This window comes from Lontra canadensis, unplaced genomic scaffold (assembly GCF_010015895.1).
Source record: "Lontra canadensis isolate GAN:19392208 unplaced genomic scaffold, GSC_riverotter_1.0 scaffold16, whole genome shotgun sequence".
Classification (NCBI taxonomy): Eukaryota; Metazoa; Chordata; class Mammalia; order Carnivora; family Mustelidae; genus Lontra; species Lontra canadensis.
This window is the reverse complement of record NW_022631010.1, coordinates 21,911,418-21,935,765: the sequence shown is the minus strand read 5'-3', so window position 1 is coordinate 21,935,765 and position 24,348 is coordinate 21,911,418. Positions and strand designations below refer to the sequence as shown.

At 39.0% G+C, this 24,348-nt stretch overlaps 1 protein-coding gene across 9 annotated transcripts in view; it reads left to right on the top strand.

The window, feature by feature from the left end:
- The window catches only part of RALGAPA2 (Ral GTPase activating protein catalytic subunit alpha 2), a 311,877-nt gene that overhangs the window by 146,297 nt on the left and 141,232 nt on the right, over positions 1-24,348 (top strand). For all 9 annotated transcript variants that reach the window (XM_032859300.1, XM_032859299.1, XM_032859298.1 and 6 more), the window contains one exon: positions 23,535-23,663. In XM_032859300.1, the coding sequence (XP_032715191.1) occupies positions 23,535-23,663 (129 nt within the window). The remainder of the gene's footprint in view (positions 1-23,534; positions 23,664-24,348) is intronic.

The following is a 24,348-nucleotide window of genomic DNA, read 5'->3' as shown; positions in this document are numbered from 1 at the left end:
ACCTTTCATCACATCCCTGCTTCTTCTCTCCACTGACCTTGCATTGTGCCAACCGAATTTGAACTTTATTCTGTGGCTTACATAGTGCTAGATGAGCTAGCCTCAGCCTACGTTGTCAAATTCAAAAATGGTGTTGGGGTTCTGCAGTAGATATTGTTCCAAGAAAATTATTCTGGTCACTTAAAAATGTTTGAAAAGTATTGTTTTAGTAATCAGGGTGTTTTTTTACAAGACCACACTCATACATTAGGGGTCCTGACATTTCTAGATGAGGAGTTATCTTAATTTCTTCGGAAGAGGGGTTAAAAAGGAAACAGAAAGGTCAATGGAGCTACTAGTGACAGCCCATCCTTGTAGATCGTGGGTGTGCAGGGTAGGATGTGGCCAGTCCCTGGCCTGTCTCCGTTGGGAAGAGCCCTGCCTCTGGGCAGAGGGCAGGGAGGGGAATAGGAACTCAGTCCTGATTTGCTGTATGAATATCAAGCCAGGAAGTGGTAAGATTGGTTTGTATTTCACAGAGATTATTCTGGACTCAGTTTGAAAGATGAATTTGAAAATGTGACGGTGATAGGATAGAGTGGGCGGTTGGGCCTGGAGACAGATTAATTAGGACGTGATTAAACTTTAAAATGATGCGAATTAAGATGTTAGCACTGGGAATGGAAAGGAATAGGAAAGATTCAAGAAATTTCAAAGCATTTCATGTTGTTACTAGGTCTTTTTGACCTATTAGAGGGATGGAGAATGTTTCAGAATTTACCCTTGAAATTGTACCTACTTACCAGTGACCTTGAATCATTCATGAACTACCAAGATGTCATCCTTTCTGTATTTGTTTTATTCTCTGAATGTATAATACAGACACACCTTTTTGATACCCTTGAGATACATGTAAGAGGTCATTCTCCAGAATACCTAGTTTTTCTCTATTGCTTCACAATGTGCTTCTTGAAGCTTCTAGACCCTTCAGCCCTATTTCAAACTCTCGGATACATCCCCTGATATACGATGATGAGCTTTCATCATGGAGCTTTTATCTGAAGTAATAACCATACTGTCCTACTGAGTTGTCTTTGTCATATTTGCTCTGATGCCAGCAGTGCATAGAGGACATTCTGTATAATAGACTGGACTTGGACCCACAGTCTCATTTATTTCCTAAAAAAATGCAGAAATAGAGATGTGAAAGCAGAAATGTTTGTACTCTTTGCTAAGATATTTGTAGCCATCATTGCAGGTGGAATCGTCTTTCACAGAATGATGTAACAGGGTGTGTGGAAGATCGAGGGATATAAATAGGGAAGAGAATGAACTCTCACAGATCATAACGAAATCCCTCAGTGACAGAAGAGACAAAGGTTTAGTTAACATAGTACTTTAAAGAAGTATTTTGCTAAGATTTTGCAGGGAAATAAATTTAGTTGGAAATAATCAACTGTAGAATTTTCTCATTCAATGAAAACAAATTAGAAGTCAGCAGCAAACACTTAGTATTCCTAGAATAAGTTTTCTAGAAAGTGACATAAATAGATGGGAATTTAAAATCATCTTTCAAAAAATAAAAATAAAAATAAAATAAAATCATCTTTCTATTTTAAAGGCTGTTGGAGTGGAAATGAAACGATAACATGAGGTGAAATAGAGTTTGAGAACCCAAAACATAATTTCAAAAAATATGATTTTATAGTGTAGAAAAAGGAAGTTTTCAGATTTTTATACTTAAAATTATTTTCATTTTAAAATTATTTTAATATATGCCATGTTTTGGTTAAATTTGAGCTTTTATAGTTCATTGCAAAGTACGTAAATCTTAAGTGTTGGCCCATTGCTAGCAGTGATCCCAATATCCAGACTCCTAAGACAAAACTGGGATGTAAATCTCTGTTTTATAATCAGCCTATTGTCTAGCCATTAGACACTTGAATTTTTATGTGTGTTAAATAGAACTGGCTGTTCTGATGTAAACTTAACAGTTATTGGTATATGTTTTAGAATCCCTGTCTGCCAAACAGAATTACTCTAAATAAGCCTTATTTCTTTTCCAGAATAAAATTATACAGAATATCTTCTAATGAAAGAAACTTTTCTCATTTAAGTAAGAAATGTCTCTGATAATTAGTTTAACTTTTGGTCCACATGCCTAAATGGATCATGGTGGTTTTTCCAGAACTTATATGTACTTCTGGAAGCAGATATTATATTAATTATAAAAATACAAGAAAGCACTTACAGTAGAGAATACAGTTAAATCAGTTAAATTCAATTTTTTATTAGCCAACTGTGCACCTGTGACTAGTACCATCTCAGGGCTTGTTTCCTAATTGTGAAAGCTCTCAAAGAGTCACTAGCCTGCCCCTAAAAGCCTTTTTTCCTGCAGGGAGACCCTTATAAAAATTTTCCTTGTTTCTTAGTAAAATAAGTAATAGCAAATAATTTAAAATGGTCTAACATTTATTAGTTTTGTCTTACAAATAAAATTCAAGGTGAATTTCCTCCTTTTACCGTTAGGTGGAACACTTGTCTGCACAACTCTCACCGTGTGGCTCCCTCGCCTCTCTTGGCCTTTAAAAGGGAGGCAAGGCCCAGAGCCCTGTGAGCCTGATGGTGTGGCTTAGTCATTTTGCAAATGCTTTCCTAAATATGAGAGTATCGAAATTATGTCAGTAGTGGCTAATAAAGTGTTGAATTGGAAATAAGCTTTAAGATGTTAAAAATCTTTTTCTCGTATGTAAGGGCACTTCTAGTAATTGAAGACATTAAAAAAAAAAACTATTTGTAAAATAGATGTCTCACAGACTGTTCTGTGATACAATCAGATGAAACCATGGTTTCATTTAATATGGTAGCCAATTCATTATGTAAACAAATGTAGACCGTTCTGTATTTAAAAATATAATAATGATACATAGACTGAACGCCAAAATGTAGCACATTCCAAGCCAACTGTTTTTAATTGGGCCAGGTTTATCTATCCTAATAACTGAATAATTTACTATCTAAAATAATGACTTTATCAACTAGTATTTTCCCAGGTACCGATGCAGTTTGAGTTTATGGTTTATTAGCATAATTGAGAAAATACTTTGAAATAACTGTAAACTTCTCCTACATTCTGAATTATTTTAAAAAATATTGATACTGTTACTTGTTTAGAAAATATGTAGGATCATAAGGACTTTCAAAATAACTCTACATTATGAATAAAATTTGGGGTGACTTGAGGAACTGACTGCCCAGCCTGCCTATGAAGGGTCTTCCAGTTAGCTTCCACTCTGCCCAGCTGCTTCGTGTCTCGTTGGCTGGTGAGGGCAGGACAGAGGGTCTTCAATTCCCTAGCACCCACACACACACACACAGTGCCGGATTCTGTACTGGCACCTGCGTGACGTTGTCCTACTGATTCGTCTCTGCAATTCGCTTAGATTAATATCATGACCCATTGTTTAAATAGCAAAGGTTCAAAAAATATTGAGAACTTTTGCCCAATGCCACATATTAAAAAGGCTGATAGAATTTACAAGCAAGGCTTGGCTTATTCCAACAGGGTATATCTTTCCCCTTGATCCATAGCCAACAGGCTGGTCAAGCAGTCCAGTCCTTGATTCTGTTTCTCTTTCCATCTTGTTTGACCTGGGCTCAAGCCTTGGCCCCCTCTTCTCAAACCCCTCCTGACTGGAGTGCCCTCCCACCTCTAGCCCCAGATAGCTTTCCATAGGTGCCCTCCCAGCTCCTCACCATCTTTCAGCTGCCCTTCTAAAGCTGTTCCTGGTTGTTCTTAATTTTTCCTAATGCTTAGGCAGCTTTTTCACCTCAGTCTTCCCCAAAATATTTGGACTTGAAAAGCACCGTGATTTGGGTTTATTGAAAACAGTTCCTATTAATTTCATCATTATTTAAAACATATGGAAAGATCAATATGTGTGAAATGGAAAAGGACAGTTGAGGAAAGGAATTTTATTTTCATGTTTTTAAGAACATATATCAAAGACTGGATCGTTTTCTTTGCTTAAAGTAAGTGAACTGTTTTTTAACAATGACTTACAGATTTAATGTCTTAATGCAGTTTGTTACACATCAAAGTTAAAGTCTCTTTTAAAGGCAAAGCTTACATTAATATAAAATTATTGTTGGAAATTTGCATCTAGAAACTTTGGGAAATAAAAGTCTTTGTCATTTTCATCCGTAATTTTGTAACACAGCAAAAAAGCATGAGGCCTCTCTCAGGTAGAGAAATATATGTTGTTCAGCCTGGAGGTAACCGGTAAATGACAAATTTGAATCATAACAGTATAAAGTCGTGGACTAAGTGTAATGCAGTATGATTAAAAAGTGTAATAGTTAAGTGCATGGGCTTTAAGACAGCCTGTCTGCGCTCCAGTCTTGGCTGTTCCTCTTATTAGCCAAGTCATTTGACCTCACTATGACTTCCTCCCCTTATATGTAAAATGCAGGAAATTAGGGTTCTTACCTCCAGTAGTTGTTTGAAGACTTTGAGAAGGTAAAATATGTAATGCACTCAACTCAGAGCCTGGACGCACCAGCCCTCAGTAAAGTGAGCCCTTGTAATGATACTGAAGAGTATGAGGAAAAGAATAGCAGCTTTAGTAACTGGGTGTATTTTATTTTCTGATATGTTAAGATGTTAATGCTTTTCTTTCCCCATATATTTGCTTACTTTTGACATAATGGTTTGACTAAAAGATAGAATTAGGCATTGTGGAATATCAGAACATGTGGAGAAATATCCACTCTCCATGCTGTAGGTCAGACTTCACTAAAATGTTTATTTAACCCACTTGTGATTCATAAACATTTTTTGTGTGTCTCCTGCCACTGACTCACTTTCTAGCCATTCCTCACCTGGCTCGCCGTGCCTTCTCTATGATGGAAGCTAAAAAGCTGAACTATATGTGTCCCAGCTCCTTGCAGCTGGGGCGACATCCACTCAGGTCCCATCCAGCAGAGGCACGGAGGTGGCGGTGCTGGAAAGTACGCATAGAGAGTGGTGGGCGGCAGCTGTCATGAGGAGGTTCTGCTCTGGAACCTGCATTACTGTGACCAGGGCAGGCAGCAGCATCTCTGCTGGAATCACTCTGGAAGATGGCTGGACGAGTCTGCTTGCCACCTTGTTCCTGGCTGTGGAGGGTTCATGCTTGGTTCCTCGACACTTCTAGAAACTCCATAAGCCATCTCATGCCCCAATATAAATCCCTTTCATCTTCATCCCCACAGGGTGGATTCTGTTGCCTGCAGGTAAGAACCTGGCTCAGACAGTGGCTACTCTGCGAGGTACCACGCTGGGTGCTGGCGATACATGATCAATGTGGTTCATATTTCAGTCACTAAATGCACTTGTAGCATTTCTTTTTTTCCCCTTTAATTTTAGCCACTTGTTTTGTAGCCAAGAATATTTAACTTGTTTTAGGAAACTTTTGCTTTCATTTGACTTCATATTTTAGTGAACTTTTTACTACACCAATGTTAAAACATAATTTTAAACATCATATATAAAGTAATGTTCTTAGAAGTCAAAATAGCTCATGATTTTCTTAACGGATGTTACAACCTCCTCTCATGAGGTATATGATGGAATAATATAATAATAAACAGTCGTTTGTAAAAAGATCCCAAGAGACCCCCCAGTGAGCATAAGACTCAGCAGTGAGCTATGAAAGCAAGGTGCAGGGGTGATACTTGTAAATTGGTCATACCTGACTCTTTTAATAACCCCAGACAGCCTGTATCATGCAGTGATATGTAATAATTGCATCACCTTTTTCTCAGACAAAGAATTGTTCTTTGTTGAAAATTCAGACTTATAACTAGAACTGTGTGTTCAGTACACATAAGTTTATAAATATATTTAAGGCTAAACATAAACGAGTATTCATTTTCAGGAAAAGTGCAGAATTAAGATGGCAAATTAGGGACCTTGTTTTATCTCATGTCCAAGGAAGTAATTCTAATATATCTCTAAAGTGCTTGTTCTGTATAGCAAGTGATTGTTACCAAGGTTTAAATTCATGGGATTTTGATTCAGTGCTACCAGGATAAAGTGCATATTTATAAATTTAGCTGTCTAATTGATGTTTAGAGGATTAAATAATAGCCTTGATGTGTATCAGTAGAGGAACTCTAGAAGGCTAACTTAATAGCTAACTTAATAGCTTCATTTGGAAATAGTTTTTTAAAATAGAGTTCCAGTGGAGGAACTCTAGAAGACTAACTTAAAAGCTTCATTTGCCTGAGCACAAAAGACCAATGCGTGGGTTGGACCAGAGGACTTCTACGTCCTTTCCCATTGAGCCTTCTTGGATCATCTGATCTATTTTTAGGCACTTATTATTAGGGTCACATTGTTATTTCATAAATATAGCAAAAGGTTAAATAATCTTTTCATGTTCAGTATTTTTCCTCACCATTGTAACAACCTGTTGGGTTCTGAGGACATATGTAACATCATGGTACGCATGAGTAGGTATGGTATCCATCACCTTGTGCAAAGAGCCAAATAACTGGTACACACCTTAGAGGATTGCACTGGGTTGAATACCTTTTTAGCTGAGTTTGAAAACAGCTCACAGAGGAGTTGGAACTTTTTTTGAGCAGAACTTTCTAGGATGGATAGGATTTAAATAGTTGGACAAGAAACAGGTTGGAATTTCACATGTCAGAGATACAGACCTTCTCAGGCCATCCATGTTCAAGGAATAATGACTGAGTGGTTTGTATTAGTTCTAAATATGTGCCTGGAAATAACGTGCAGACATGAATCTAGGCAGCACTGTAGGGAACCCAATTCAGCATTGTTTTTAATCTCATGACTAATGGGGAGCCATTGAACGTCTTGGAGCACAACACTCAACATTGTCAAAAAGCACTTTTAAGAAGCTTAAACCAGCATACTTTTGGGGGCGCCTGGGTGGCTCAGTGGGTTAAAGCCTCTGCCTTCGCTCAGGTCATGATCCCAGGGTCCTGGGATCGAGCTTCGCATCGGTCTCTCTGCTCAGCAGGGAGCCTGCTTCCTCCTCTCTCTCTTCCTGCCTCTCTGCCTACTTGTGATCTCTGGCTGTCAAATAAATAAATTAATAAATAAAAGAAGCTTAAACCAAGTTATATGGGGTAGGTTATAATCAGGAAGGAATGAGGGCAATAGCACAGAGAGGGAATTGTTGAAACAACCCAGGGACAAGGTAATGAGGGCCTAACAAGGACTGAAATGCAGATGGAGTTTATATGCATAAATTCATTTATTTATACATGCATATATGAATATTTCTGTGCATGTGCATATAGGTTTTGTGTACTTTGTGTGTTTGTGTGTGTGTGAGAAGTATTTTGGACAGGTTGGGTATAGTGCTGTGTGGTAAGTGCCCTGAGAAGGTAGAGCCTACTGGCAGTATTCCCATTATCTCTCAAAGCAAAAAAGTCAATTCAGAAAGGCAAGATGGGTATTTGAGAAAAGGTGAGAGGCAAGATAGGCTGGAACCTCTGTCTTCATCGTGGGCATGGTAACACAGGGGCAGGCAAAGCAGGTGTATGGAGGATACACTGAGAGGTGTCCCTAAAGAATTCTTAACTGTTAGGAAGTAGAAATGTGTTGGAAAGGTTTCCAGGTACATTTCTTCTCCACTTAAGAGAACATTGTGTCTAACCATGTTGAATTTTGAACAGTTGACATCCAAACTGTGAATTTTTTACAGTTATTAAACTAGATTTCTAAAGGTCTCTGTTATCTTATTTTTTGTTAGCCAGTTTTGTTACTATTTGTTTTTGAAAGTACTTTGAAACTTTAAAAAATCTTTATTTTTCTAAAAATATTATTTGTGTGTGAATTTACTTTTTTTTTTTTAATTAGTGGGATTTTGTTGAATGTAAAGTTCTCCTACAGCAATAAATAAAACTTTCAAGTTTGACTTAGGTTTGATGGAAGACTAATGCTTTCAAGGATGAGTGGTATATATGAATCCTGTCCTAATGTGTATTGATAAACTAATAATTCTCACTGTGTCCTTACTGTACAAATTCAGAGTGATGAAATGTAGAATTTATCACATGGTTCGTGTTCTACCACCAGGTAATATCCGGTGGTTTCTGAGTGTTTCCCATAAGGTTTCATGAGAATATAAAAACCAAAGGTTAGTTAAGTTTTACCAAAGAAAATTTTATTTTACCTTTGCTTAGCTATTAGTGACCATAGATAGAGACTTGAGACAGATGACCACACCAAAATCACACCTGGAGGGTTTTTTTTTTTTCTTATACAGCTTTGAAACCAATAATTATTTTCATTAAGCTATAGACCAAGCCACTTACCCCTCGTACACCTAAATAAGGAAAGTAGAAATATGTAGAAGGTAACAGATGGTAGAGATTTCAGTTAGGAGGTTTAACACATGTGCAGTGAAGTTGTTTCACAGCTTTAGAAAGTGTAAGATGATAGCAGGGGAGGCTGACCGGGCGAGGGAGAGGTTTACCTGAGGCCAGAAACTTGAGTCTTGTTTGATTCTCCTGGAGTTAAAGCTGTAAAGACTTTCTTTTAAATAAACACTATCAGTGAAGAGTCTGAATTATGAATTTAATTACAAATTTAGCCATACATCTTTAATAAGCATATGCTACATGAAATAAAGCATAAAAATGAAATATAATAGCAAGTCAGTGTATGTGGAAAATTGAAAGATTTTGTGCTTACTAAACTGTTCCCATATGGTAAAGTGTATAAGCTGACCTACATCTTCCACTAGAAAAAATGTTCTTTTGTGTCCCCGAGGTCTCTCTTTGGAAGGAAACCCTACAGTGGCTTCTAACAAGGCCCATGTCACCAGAATCTTCCTTAATAGACTCACTGGAGTCCATCATGTCTTTTCCTAGGCAGAATAGGCACTCAATAAATATGTTGATTTATAGGAGTATAAATAGGAGGAAAAAAAAGAGGAAGCCCTCCTCAAATCCATGTGGCATCATGGTGAAGAACAGATAACCAAAGTACCTGAGCCAAACCATTCTGGTTGAGACTATGGCTCCAATGATCAATTTCAGAGCTGACATGAACTTTCTGCTTTCTATAGTGGTGATCTAGCCATCATTCATTACCCTAGAATATTGATTCCTGGGATGGCAGGGGAGGTTGCCGCACCCTCCCCTCTAGGGGCACTGGGCAATGTCCAAAGATACTTGGTTGTCACTGGAGGAAAGGGCATATAATGGGTAGAGCCCAGGGATGTCGTTACACATCCTACAACATACCGGACCACAGCAAAGAATTTACAGTCCAGTGTCAGTAGTGCTGTGGTTGGGGGACCGTGCCCTTGAATAGTAGCATCTATGCAGATGACACCAGACTAGGAGAAGAGCCGGGCGATGTAAATTAAATGACAGAACCCAGCAATCAAAACAAGTATGAAAGACTAGCTTTCTCAACTTAACCAAGGAAATTAAACCCCACAAAAATTTAACCAGGGAGATTAAAGAGAGGCAAATGTTTGAGGCCGAACATTATGAAAATTGCTAGCAGGGAACTCTTCTTCAAAAAGGGGGGATTCAATTTCATATGGTCCAATTTATTTTTTAAAAAGAATAACAATTTTAGAACTCCAACATGGAGTGATTACATTAATTCAGAGTTAACATGACAAGTACCTGAGGTGCATTTTGTCCAGAAGCTGAATCTGAATGAGTGGTGTGGCCTGCAGCCCCAGAGCCTGAGGCACTGCAAGTGTGTGTGGCGGCGGGGAGGGGTTCTGGGGGACTGTTCTCCCTGCTGCACGCTGTAGTGCACACTGCTGAGCGGCTGAGATGAGAAAGGATGGCGAGAGAACAGCTTGCATGGTGAGGAGTTGGCACATGGGCACAGATCATTGCTTCCTTCAAATGTCTGGAGCCCTGCCTGTGAGGAGAGAGAGAGATCAGGCTGTCTTACCTCCTGAGCAGGGACTGTTGGTAGACTCCAGCTCACCACCAGGAGCACTTTCTAGCCAGATGTCCTGTTCAGACATGGCTGGTGATTGATCAGGGGTTTGTAAGCCTCTCCTGCTCTGTCATGTCTGTCTACAACGGCCTGCTGGTCTGGCCACCTCCTAGTGGCCTGGGCAAAAGGGCCATTCACTCGGGAGCTTGAACCCTGATCTTCACTGGAGTTGCTGTATGCATCTTGAGTCAGTGACCACATAGCCGCCTCTGGCCTGAACTGCTTGTTCTGTGAAATGGGGTTGTAATGGCTGTCTTTGGGGCCCTGGAAAAATGAGGACAGTTAGGCTTTCAGTAAGTGCTACTTGGATTGCTGCAGAAGAGATTCCCCTGTTGTTTGGAAAATCACTTGTTGACCTACAAGAACTTCTCTTCCCCTTTAGAAATCTATGAAGATTTTAAGAAAATTTATTTTTTTTCTTTAGGCAGAGAAGTACTGAGAGGCTGAGAGGTGGCTTGTGGAAGCATTGCAAATACTGAATTGTACTTGGAGAGGGGGATACCTTAACTCCTGTGTGGGAAGGATTGGGTTTTGAATATAAGAGATTTTAAATCATGACTGTGGTTTGTAATCCATAAAGGATAGGTTTGGATACAAGGAAATAACATCAAGAAAAGCATTCTAAATTGCAAGTTTTGTTTCTGTGAGAAAGTGCTCTCCTTGTGGGGAATAATCTCTTTTTGTCTCTTGATTCCTTTTTAATACATAACAATAAGTGGGAGTGTGGTAATTGCAGACTGTTCAGCTATTAATGCTATTTACTGGAACACATTTTAGAGAGAACATTGTTTTCTGCAGAAACAATAAACAACAGTTTTTCTTTTGTTCTTCCATGGAAAAATATTCTTTAGTGGCTAGAGAAATTTTAGAAGAGGAGAACCTTTTAATAGTAAGACAAAATAAAATACCTACCTTTTTTCCCCCTATAGTGGAGTCTTGCATTGAATGTGTGCAGCATGGTTCTTTTGTTAAGACTCGGGGCCTTTGTGTCACCTATCTGCTTCTCTCCCCTGGTTCCTCATGGCTGTGCCCCTGGAGGAGCCCTGTGCTCTTGTCTTGCCCTTACTCTCAGCTATGTAGAGGTGTCCCCTACCCCTGAGGGGTCATTGCTGGAGGGCAAGGGCCATGCTTTATTCTGCCTCAGTCCCCTCACAGCAGCTGACATGGTACCTACAACCAAGTTAGCACTTAAGAATATTGTCAACTTATTGTGAAATGTTTTCGTAGGAGACTATCAGAATGATGTGGCTCTCATTTTGGACTCCTTTTAAACGAGTGGATTTTTTTTTAAACAAAAGGACTTTATTACTGTTATTATATATGTGTATTTTTTTTTAGAGAGTGAGAAAGCATGAGCAGGAGAGGGGCAGAGGGAGAAAGAGAATCTTAAGCAGGCTTCATGTCCAGCATGGAGCCTGACATGGAGCTCAATCTCACAACCTTGAGATCATGAACTGAGCCTAAAAGAAGAACGGGATGCTTAACTAAGCCACCCTGGCGCCCCAGTGAGTAGTTTTGAAATGAAATCTGTTTCAAGTCTTCTTTTTCAGTTAGCCTTAGAAAAATTAATATTTTAATAAGATCATAATTAAAAATGCTGCCATAATTTAATACAAACAATGATGTATGAGGCTTTAGAATTTACAAAATGCTTACCAATCAGTCTCTGTCACCCTTTGTAAGAGCACTGTGGGGTAGGTTGCATTTTTACAGATGAAATTGATGCTCAGGAGACAAAGTACTTGCCCAAGATCAGAGATCAAAGTAGTGGTATCTTTTAGGAGTCTTATGTCCAAATCCATCCTCTTCCTTCTTCCTCCTTCTCTCCAACATCTGCCTGAAAGCAACTTTGTTTAAAGGAAGTACTTTTTAAGTCCCCCAAATAAATTTTATTATGCGTTAAACAGAAACCAAAATGTTAAACACCTGTTCCTAGACTTGAAGCAGCAAGTTATTTGTTGACCTGTTAAAGGTGGTTTAATTATTCTAGATGGTCTAATTCCTTGCCTTTACCTCTTTCCTTCCTCCTGTGGTGGGATTCACATCCACTGGGCTCTCCATCAGTGGAACTACCAGCCAAGGGATGTCTCAGTTTTGCCAAAACTGCTGCTTTCTTAGTGGTTCTAGCCTGAGAAGTGGGTTGAGAGAGCTAGCTCCCTTTGGGAATTTTCTCTCGGACTTAAGCTGTTCTTGGGAGTTCATTGTCCAAACACATATTTCATTATGAAATATAAAGAAGACAGTGTAAGTCTTTTGCCCAAGATAAAACTAAAAATGTTCCCTGTTGGGATGCTCCACATATCGTGTCCAGACCTCCATGTTGGTGGGATGGGTTTGTAGAGTCCCAGAATTGGATGACCAGCACATTGGTCCTCTTTCTCTCCCCCCCCTTTTTTTTTGACAGAACACAAAATATGGGAAGCTTTGATTTTGCTCCCACACGCAGGTGGAGTTATTTTACGTACAAGGAAACAAACTAGAGAACATGTATCTTAGGTTATCCTAGAATAGAAAGAGTATATAATAATCATATTCCAAAGCATATTTCTTCTCCTGTGTGAAAACACACGAGAAGACATGGGAGGCTCCAAAAGGAAGAGCCTTTCCTCTTTAACCTGTTCTTGGTCATGGGCTAGCAAAGAGCCCGGAGAACCTCATTCCACCAAGCAGGCTCACCTTCATCCACACCTGAGAACCAGGCTTCCCAATCTGAGTAAGGGAGAAGGAAACACTTTTAAATGCACCCGACACTGATCTTTAACAACATCAGAAGCTCTAAGTCTTTTAGCAATATTAAAACACAGAAGACACAAATGATGTGGATTTTCTAGTATTCATTTGAGGAAAAAACAAGAATCCTCATTTCTTATTGGGTTCTTAGGAGATTTCTTGGTGTTTTCCCATAGAATCTTTCTAACTACCACCCCTACACACACAGTGCCTCTGCCTCAGGCACGTGCATGTGTGTATGTGTGTGCACCAGGACATACACACACACACACACGTGTATGTGCAATTTCTGTCCCAGTTTCCTAAGAATATTTTGGTGGGAGGCTCATTTCTATTTTGAAGATAGCATTTTATGACACAGTTTCTCATTTGATAATATTTCTATGAGAGCGATATGTATATATTTTGGAAGCACATTTTTAAGCCAGAGCATTTATTGACTTTACTTGGAAGTATAGCTCTAAAAAAGTATTATTTGCATTCATAAATGATTATTAGGCAGAGTGAAGGGATGAAAGAATAATTTATGTTTCGGAGCTAAATAATGTCCTTAGAGTGATGCTCTGGCTCGTCATGTGAGGCCCGCTATTCACCAAAGTCAAATGGTGCTTCACTGACCCTGCATTAACACTTTATCTTCCAAAGGAGGAGGAGCATGCTTGGGTTTGTGTGCAGACCTTGGGACAGTTTCTGGCCTTTGTCGATCTCCTATTCTATATGTGTAAATGAAAAAATTGAATGATGATCTCTTAGATCTTTCTTCTCTAGGTTTTCAAAGTTCCAAAGGAACACATTAAATATCCTTGTTACCCAAATTCAGTAGAAAGATGTTTCCCTTACTAAATTTCTGTACTTCACTCTAAGGTAATACAAGTATGCAGTCAGATCCTAACCTGGATTCCAGCATGAGAGTGACCTGAGTATTCTGCTTGGCATCGTAGGCAGTGTTGACTGAACCTCGCTGCGCCTTGCAGCCTTGGCATTAGGCAGCACTTGAGTATATAAGTCTATGGTTTCATCCAAGAATTTCTTTTTAGTATTCTAAGAAGAACATATATCCAGCTGATTCATTCCTGAAACAGAATGACCACCATACCTGGGAACAGAATGGCTGCCTCTTGCTGTACTACCTATATTATATGCGTGCATGTTTCTCTCATTGCGGTAATTCCTACCTTAATGATAATACTTTCATGATTATGCTCCCTCCATAAGTACATTTCTAACAATCCTGTAATCTGTGACGCCAGTGACTCTTTGCCTTTGCTTCTGCTCCAGAATGTCATAAAGGCTGTGCAGGAGTTCGTGGAAGAGCCAGTGGAGAGGCTTGAGCTGGCTGCCCCAGAAAAAAACACATTTGAATATCCTCCTATCCCACCCCATCCACCCTACCCCCTAGCCCTTATTACAAATGCCTTTCTGTGTCTACTTGTCCCCCAGCTTAGGCCACCAGGTTTGGTCCCATTTTAGAATGCTGCATCCATGTCCCGCAGTCTGAGCATACTCTGCACTCACAGAAGTCTGCTGCAGCCTCGACACTTTCGCTGTCATTAATTGCCAGCAGCAACTCACTAAAGCCCTCATTTGCTGAAGTCCAATTGTCAGGAGTTAATAACTGCTCTGAGCATCTGCATCAACCTCATTAAACCAGCCTGTTGTAGAAACTGTAATGTTGTAGATTTGAGGCTCATCAGGGTCATGACTAAGACAGTCATTACATAGTCAGGCCATGGTGTCTTCAAGGCATGATTGGTGCAGCTGGTAAGTCACATCTCTCTACAACCCTCCAACAGTTTTTTTTCATCTTATGGAATCATAAACGTGCCGGAATTTCCTGACGGGTTTGCCATCTCTCTGTTAGTCTCCCAGTGAGCTGTGAAATGCCCTGTATAGGAAGCCCGCATGACAGTGGCTTCTCCTGAACTGTGGGCTGCAGATAGGGTGTTGTTGGTCAGAGTAAAGGGGGCTGTATATTTCATTCATGTTGCTAAGGACTTAGGGCTGAGAGAATGACTTCATTCATATGATAGAGGGTAAGTTCTTTCTCAGTGCATCTGATCTCCAAGTACTCTGAGCATCCTTGCACTAATTTGCTAATCTCCAGAAATATTTTGAGAAAAGATTGAATGCCGCATCATAGGCTCTGGCTTTCTTCCCATCCCAGAAACAACAGGCTTTTCCATTTTTTCCTTTTCCTTAAAACTTCATAGTCTCGCTAAGATGAGGAAGGATGTCCATTCTTATAGCTTTTATCCAGTGGTGTACTGGAAATTACAGCCAGGGCAGTTAGGTAAGAAAATGAGATAAAAGGCATGCAGACTGGAAGGCAGAAGGAAAGCTGTCTGTAATCACAGACAATGATCTTGTGTATAAAAACCCTAAAGAATTCCCACACTCGCTAAAAACTTCTATTAGAATGAAAACATTAATTCAGCAAAGTTGCAGGATATAGGATCTATATACAAAATTAACTGTCTCTGTACTCCACAATGGACAATATGAAAATGAAATTAAGAAGACAGTTTCATTTATCAAAGTGAGCAGAATATTTAGTCACAAATACAACCTAGGAAATGAAAGAGATACATTGAAAACTATAAAATATTCCTCTACGAAATTGAAGGCACAAGTAAGTGGGAAAATGTCCCATATCCCTGGATTGGAATAGTAATTAATTTTGTTAAGATAACAATATTCCCCAAGTTGATCTGCAGATTCAATTGGATCCTTATCAAAATTCCAATGGCCTTTTTTGCCAAAATGGAAAAGCTGATCCTAATATTCTTAGGCAGTTGCAAGAAACCTCAAATAGCTAAGACAGTCTTGAAAAAGAGCAGAGCTAGAAGACCCACAATTCCCTATTCAAAACTCACTACAAAGCTACAGCAATCAGAAGAGTATTGGTGCTGGTAAAAGATTAGATATATAGATCAATGGAATATAGCTGAGAGTCCAGAAATAAAGCCATTTATCTCTGGTCAACTGATTTCCACCAAGGGGGTCAAGACAGCGAAGTGGGAGAAGAATAGTCTCTTCAACAAGTGGTACTGGGACAACTGAATATCCACATGTAAAAGGATGTGATTAGATTCCTACCTCACATCATATACTGACTTTAACTCAAAATGGATCAAAGACCTAAATGTAAGAGCTTAAACTATGAAACTGTTAGAAGAAATGATTAGATATGCCATCAAAAGCATAAGCAACAAAAGAAAAAAATTGAAAAAATTATACTTCATCAAAATTAAAAATTTTTGTACACCAGAGGACAGTATCAAACAAGTGAAAGACAACCCATAAAATGGTAGAATATATTTGCAAATCATGTATCTGATAAGGGTCTAGTGCCTAGAATACATAAAGAAGTTTTATAACTCAGTAGCCAAAAGACAAACAGCTCAGTTTGAAAATGGATGAATGATTTAGACATCTCTCCAAAGAAGATATCATAATGGCCAACAACTGTGTGGAAAGATGTTCAACAACATTAGTCACCAGGGAAATAAAAATCGAAGCCACGTGAGATGTCACTTCATACACACTAGAATGGGTATAATTTTTAAAAAACATGAAAAATAAAAAATGTTGATGAAAAGTGGAGAAATTGGAACCCTCATATGTTACTGGTAAGAATGGGAACTGGTAGTGCTGCTATAGAGAACAGTTTGTTACTTCCTCGAAAGTTCAAGCATAGACTTACCATATAAACCAGCAATTCCGTTGCTAGGTATATACCCGAAAGTATTGACAATAGGTATTCAAATGAAAACTGTACACAGATTTGCATAGTAGCACTGTTCGCAATCACCAAAAGGTAGAAACAACCCAAATGTTCATCAACCGATGAAAGGATAAACAGAATTTGATGTAGCAACACAGTGGAATATTATTGGGCCATGAAAAGGAATAAAGTATTGCTACATGCTGTTAACAAGGGTAAACATTGAAAATCTATCAAGTAAGAGAAGCCAGGTAAAAAACCTGCCACGTTGTCCATATTCTCAACTACCCAAAGTAGGCATATCCATAGAGACAGAGAAGTAGATGAGTGGTTGCCTGGTGGGCAGGAATAGAGGATGACTGCTTGTGGGTAGAGTGAAGATGTTCTCAAATTAAATAGTGGTGATAGTGCACAATTTTATGAATATACCAAAAACGGCTGAGTTGTACACCCAGGGGGCATGGGCAGGGGGAGAAGCTGACTCCCCGCTGAGCAGGAAGCCTGATATGGGGCTACATCCCAGGACCCCAGGATCTTGACCTGAGCTGAAGGCAGTTATTTAGCCAAATGAACCACCCAGGTGTCCCTGAGTTGTACACTTTAAAGGGTATATTTTATTACATGTAAATTATATCTCAGTAAAGCTCTCCCTGGTGGTCTGGTGGTTAGTATTCAGCACTTTCAATATTGCTCTTACAGATAACAGAAAGAAAAAGAAGCAATTAAGATAATCTAGTGACATATCAACTTCAGTATAAAATAAAATTCATATAGTGTTTCTTAAAACCAGTCAGTCAACCAATCAGTTCCCCATTTTTCCTGAGGCAGTTAGTCTTCATCAGTTTGAAGGCTAGTAGAGTTCTTCCTCACAGATACAGGATTAATTTCAAGCAATCATAAAAATTAAAGGCTCTCCTTAGAGCTGATGGTTGCAGTGACTTTCTCTGCCATCTGCCTGATGTTCTGTCACTTCTGAAATCTTGATTTCATGCAAATGGTCAGAGCAGCTCCTGTGGCCATCAGAAGTTCATTTCAGGTTTTTCACTCCCTTTATCCTTTGCACGCTACTGTCAGGGAAACTCAGTGTCTTCTCCATAGCATATTTCATGGTGAGAAGTACTAGATGACTTTGTTTTTCCAACTACAGAACCCAGTTACTCTGTCCTGTCATATTTCTTCTGGTCTTGGTAACAGAGTTACACCCAGAGAGGTCACATTTGTCCAGCATTTACAAAAATCTCTGCTTTTTCTCCAGAAAGTTCGTACCATACTTGGCCCTTTTAACATACAATGTGTAGCACATACCACATACTCCTTGACTCAGATCTTGAAAGGAATTTTTAGCTTTCTTCTGCTGTGTTGTTTTTTCAGCAACTCTTGCAGAAGCACAGTGCTCATGACATGATCTGCTATGCTTTTTTTAAAGGCTATAATCAAAAAGACTTTATTTTTATCAGCAAAAAGTCCTGTCTGAACCAATGTAGAGTATGAAGAGGTCAAGTAGCAGGTTGTGATGTGTAAAGCATGTCTTTTACACAGAACCGAAGAAGCAAAGGCCTACTAGCAGAAGCAAGAGGCCAAGGTTTCAGGACCTGGAGAGATCTGTTCTTCTGATAACTAAATTTTTTTTAAAAATTTTTAAATTTAATTTATTTATTTTTGGTCATTCGGCATTTCTGAGCTTTGCTAAGGAGGAGATAATTGATACTTACAAATACATCCTCAAAGTACTGCAAGATTGTACCTGCCTTTTTAATTGTTAAAGTTTCAGTCATATCCAGGGTTAGTGTTAAAAGTATCCTTTTGCATTCAAATATTTTGGTAATTAGTAATTCTGCATGGGCGTGGAATGAGTTGAACCTTTTCATTAACCGGATTAATGAGATAACCAGATCTGCACATTCTCCCTTTTACCAAACAAAAGAGCTCCCTTTAGAATTTTCTAGATAAAAGGCAGGTATCTTCTCTGAAAAATAGTGAAGTGATTCATTTAGCATTTTATTTTTCTTAAAGTAAAAAATTAAAGAAGGATTTTGTACACATAAGTTGTATTTCTTAACATTTCTGTTTGGCCTCCTGGAAGGTCTGAGTGACTTTAGGTGGAATAACTGGATCTGTTTGCTCCTGAGGAGCAGGCGCGAGTCCACTAAGGAAAGGCGGGGAGACAGATGGTCAGCTATCGTGTTACAACCATCATCTGCTGGGCCCTGAGCAAATATTAAGTGAATAATATATATGTAATTGGTGTGAAAGTACAGTTGCAACATTTCTAATTCCGTTTGAACGATGGCTACTTCTTGAACATTTGTGTTTCATAGAATACTATATTGAAATGTTTTTGTTTACAGGGTTAATCCATTTTAAACTGCTTTAAAGTGAACATTTTCCCCCATTTTTGACACCACTGTGCAATATTTTGAATTGAAATGGCCTGTAATGGCCCTTTTTTTATTTTCCATAACAACACGAGCACTAAATTATAGCTGTGCAATTATGTAAACAATGGAAATGCTTCCAGAATGAATCCTTCCTTTTAAATTTTCATTTTGTGTAATTGTTAGAAGGTTTGGAGCCATAATAAACAAAATTATTTTACACATTTATCGTTCTAAAGGTCAATTATAAGAGAACTAAAGAAACAACACTATGCAAAATGAATAAACCAATTTCTGTTGCCATCACCATATGTTTTTCTTATCACTTATGGTTTTTCCAGTTACTGTGTACATAGCATTCAATTAAAGCGATTCATTTACCAGACTGAATGCAGTTCGTGTTTATAGAACGGTGCTTTGGAGGAGAGGAAACAACATGCCTCTATTTGAATTACCTGATTTTTTTGTAAGATCAGTGATAAGAGACAGATGTTCTCACCAGTTACTTTCTCATAAGCCAGAATCTTTTGATAAGCTGCAAATTCGCAGTTATCATCATACAATCCACTTTCACACTCAATGTGTAGCATGCATGTGGACTTTTAATCAAAAACAGGACAAAAATACTACTTTGGTGGTCTCTTTGCTATATGTCAGCATTTTGCTGAGTGAATTTTATTTCCTTTGAACAAAAACGTGTGGAAGAGTTTTGTTTGTGCCTCATACTGGTCAATTTTCAAGAATAAACTTGATTCCTGTTTTAGAGTCCATTTTTCATTGGACTTATTGTTTAGCTTAATGTTTTTAGTCTGTCAAGAGTATGGTAAAAGAAGCTAATTTTTGCTCTCTGACTCACTTGTTTCAGGTAAATTCTAGAACTCCTTAGAAGAATGAAAGCTAGAAAATCTAAACATATCATTTTCCTGATTTTATTTTATTATTTGCCTTAGAAATGATATATATATTATAGCTAATGGCTAGAATGCTTTGCTAAGAATGTTATTTGAGAGCATTAATTTCAAGAGTTTTTTGATATCTGGGACAATGTAATCTGAGAGGTTTATTTGTGCCACCTTTGAAATCTTTTGCTCTTTCTGAATATCAGCAAAATAATAGTCCACCGAATTCTACAAAGTAAACCTACAAAGTAAATTCTAGAGAGTAAAATCCTTCAGAGTCTTTCCCTTTTTGAAGAAAGTTTGTTGTTCTGTTTATTTTTGTATGGCCCTTTCCAGTTTAGAAAGACATGTGTTCACATCTATACCATTAGATATGACTCGTATCCAACTTTAATGGAAGAGAAACATGAAGCCTTAGGCATGACAAGATCTGCCCACAGTCACATACACTAGGCCTTGAACCTAAACCTTGCAGCCCAGCCCCAGAGCTCTTTTCATCACGCCAGGGTTTAAATACAGGGGCATTTCCAAACCGTGATCACAATGGAGGTTTCACTAAACAGCATCTAGTCACCCAGTAAGAACGATGACCCCTTTCCTCACCTCCACCAGTCCCTGCAACTCTCTCAGGTAGGCCCATTGGAGTAGGTAAAGAACTCCTACACCACCCTGAGGATAAAGCCACCCTTCATAACAAGGGGAGCCTCGGGATGCCTGGGTGGCTCCGTTAGTCCCGCATCTGTCTTAGGCTCAGGTCATGATCCCAGGGTGCTGGGATCAAGCCCCATATCCAGCTCCTTGCTCAGCAGGGAGCCTGCTTCTCCCTCTCCCTCTCCCTCTACTGTTACCCCTGCTTGTGCTCTCTCTCAAATAAATAAGTAAATAAAGGGGAGCCTCTTTCAGGCCATGCTATTTAAAAAAATGCAGTAGCCTTGGCTTACTCTTATTGTATTGACACAAGGGTTATTTTCTATTTGTGATACAGAATACTGGTTTTCCAGAATAATCTTACTTAAGTTAAAAAGAAAAAAAAAGTGACTTGCTTTCAAAAACAGGCAGATAATGCTTGCTTTGGACATGGATATGGCAAAAGGTGTGAGGTCATACATGAATAATTAACATTTGGGAAGCACTGTCCTATTCCATCTATACGTGAAGCTCTGGAGACAGTGTAGGAAGTTTCAAAGTCTCCAGATTTTTATTTTCCAGTGATTCCAGTGGTAGCTGTGATTTTACCATTTGGAGAGGAGGGTGAAAGAAAGATTCTCCTAGAAATGAGCGGAACCCTTGGTGGATATCCCTCTGTTGGGAAATATGCATGGCTCTCTTTTGAGTACCACACAATTATTCCTAATTTTAACATGTTATCACAAAGATAGAATCTTTGGGTTGTCCCATTTCAGTGTGGATAAGCAAAATAAGTAGGCATATGGCTATAATTTGGCTGACTGGCCTTATAGTTCCCTCTTTGACTCCCACATTACCCCTACCCCAGTGCTGCCTTTAACTGGCGACAGCTACCCAGGCCCCGCTTCTCCTCGGGGCTCTGTTTTACGTGGGTGGCAGGGTAGGGTAGGCTAGCCATCTGTTATTTTGCCCTCTCTTTCCAATCTTCTTGCCCATAGAAACAGGTTCCGTTGAAGTGACTGGCCCGGATCCAGGGGTTGGGGAGCCATGTGACTTTATCTCAGCTCCAACCATTTCTGCTGTCTTTAGCATCAATGGCAACTTAGTAATTTTTTGTGAATGCTCCCTTTACAGGGCATTACCTTTATAAATATAAATCTTACGAAGCAAAATGGATTTCATGTACAGATCTGGCCTTAGCTTGTTAAAGGATTCAGTTCGTAATTCCCACAAACTTGTCCCAGAAAAGCATTTTTTAAAAGTTAAAACTCTAAATTCCAGTGGTGAAAATGGCTTATTTAAGTAGTGTGCCTAAGATTTTTAAACATTGACAGGATTCAAAGCTTAGTTCCTCCTCTCAACAGATGGAATTAGCACACACATAACAAAGTTAACATCATGGTGGTTTGCATTATTAATCTTCAGATGCATGGCATTCTGCTACCTTGCTGGCCAGGTTTGCATGAATCCTTTCACTGCAGCATATGTCAACAGAAATGTGCTCCCATCTGCTGCTGGGTAGCTTGATGCCTGATATTCCGAGACAAGGCCCAGCACAATGCGTACCTCTGTGAGTAATTACAGGTGTGTGGTGAGGAGCCCAGGGCATTAATCAGAGGCTTAATTATGAAAAAGGTGGATCTTTTGTTCCACTCTTGGAGCATGAGTTTACTACACACTTTCTAAACTGCAGCATCCATCTGCTGAGCCCCTTACAATGTTTACTTTGGCTGATATGGACCCTAAAGTGTATCAAAGGACGTGATTAAAGCAGGATTAAATATTAACTTAGGAGAAGTGTGGTTCAGGTTTTTTTTTTTTTTTCGTTCCTACTTTCCTTCCTTCCTTTATCTGCCTATTTATCTGTTTATTGTTGGTATAGGGCAAATTCTGCTGAAATGCTAAAACTTTAAATTAGTACTTGCTAAACTACTGACCATGTACCCCTGGGGATAAAAATACATTATATGTTTATTAAAAATAAAATAATAAAAGAGTAAGCACTGTACAGTCATTTAAGGATATAAATGGCACAATTTATAGAAACTAAATGAATCCACTATGTAAGGGAAAAAATAAGTCTTGGAAAAATAATGCATTGTGAACACATAAAAATTCTCTTTCAAGACTGCAGGTTGCAAAATGAGGTTATTTTTGTCCAAAGTCCTTTGTTAAAAGGTTTTAACGTGTTATCATTTAGCATGTTGCTACTGCTTTGCTCTAACTTAATCAAATTAAACCAGGATTATTTTAAAGGGTTTCTTAAATAGCCACACTGAAATCTGAGAAAAGAAACCAGATTTTTTTTTTTTTGTATTTTGCGACTAACTGTAGGTTGAATAACTACAAAACACATAAAGTCTAGTACTTCAGTATGTTTGATTAACGTGCATGGCCTAGAACTGCATAAAAGAAGTTTGTGGTATTGTGACTAATCCCCCATGCACACACACACTTGCACAGATGGCTGTGGAGATGTGTCCTGGCTGTGGGTGGCAGAACGCTGTCCAGTAATGGAGCCCTGCTTTGCCACAGGGTGGAACATGGTGGCTGCCTCATAGCAGAGCTGGTGGCCAGGGGCTGGCCTGCCACCCACCAAGGATGGGCCATTCCAGACACAGCAACACCAGGTGTCTAGGCAGTCAGTGGTCTTCGTGCTGCAGCCATGTAAAAGGCAACTGCCATATTTGCACTTTGACCTCACAGTCACACTTGTACCCAGAGCCACACCAGCTCCCTGAGCTTAGACTCTGATCTTACTCCAATCCCATTGTTTTTACACAGAGTTATCTAAAGAATGAAAATTTCCAGCTCTTTGCCTACTTGAAGACTTTTTAATGTATTAGTGTGCTTTAACTTTTGAAAATTGAAAAATACTGAAGTGATAGATGTTTGTAGGCTTTGTTTATCTGCCTAAACACTCCTGTAGCTTGTCTGAGGAGCTCACCTTTAGGTGGAAAACAGAAGGAGTGTGTAGTCCCAATGCTATGTCTTAGATTTTGGGCATGTAATCTTACAACTTAGTGTCTGTTCTCTTACCTGTAGAGTGGGTACAATAGGCCTTGGACCAACTCATCTCCCAGTACCCCTTTTACTGAAAAATTTATGTGACCTGTGTTCTCTCAGATTACCATACAGTGGCTATACGTACAAACGAGCTGACTACATTGTTGAAAATTACAGTTGTGTTTTCTTATCTTCCCTTTTAGGATATCTTAAACACCATTATAAGGCACTGTCCACCCCGTTTCTTCTCCCTGGGTTTGCCTGGCTTCTCAATGTTGGTGGGGGACTTCATCACAGCCGCTGCCAGGGTCCTCAGTACAGACACGCCGGCGGTGAGTATGACAATGCTCAGCATCCAAACTCCCAGGAGGCTTCACAATCGCTAACAAGGTTCAGATTTCTCCACTCTTAACAGGTGTTGACTCATTAGTGCAATGTGAAACCGGGCTCTCGGGTAGATGCCCTGGCAGCTGATGTGTGAAATTGTAGGATAAGATGACACACTGGTATTGGGAAGGCGTTTCATCAAAAGGCCAGAGTGTGAAAAATCATATCCTCACTAATATTTCAGCACATTTACACAGTCAGAAGCAGGACTTGTCTCTTAGAGTCTATTAGCATTTTCCAGTAAATGGTGGCACAGAGGAGCCGTCTGTAGTAAAGAGAGCATTCTAAGTGTGCATTATCAATAATTTTTCAAATAATTATCTTGCTTATTATAAGTTTAATAGAAAATATTTTTGGAAATGTTGGAAATGTTAGAACACTTAAATTTTAAGCAGAGAGTGAATATATATTATTAATGTGCAATAAAACTGACAAAATTCTAGTATTAAAAAATTATAATCAAGTAGACTAAGTGAACATTCAGGGCTGCAAAAAGAAATTATTTGCAGCTCCACATTTACCTCCACTATTAGGGCAATGTGTTAATGCCTTTTGAAAGAACACGCTCTTCTACATTTCAATTTAAAGGGCCTCTCACTTTTGTGCTCTATACAGCTGTTACCTGTTCAG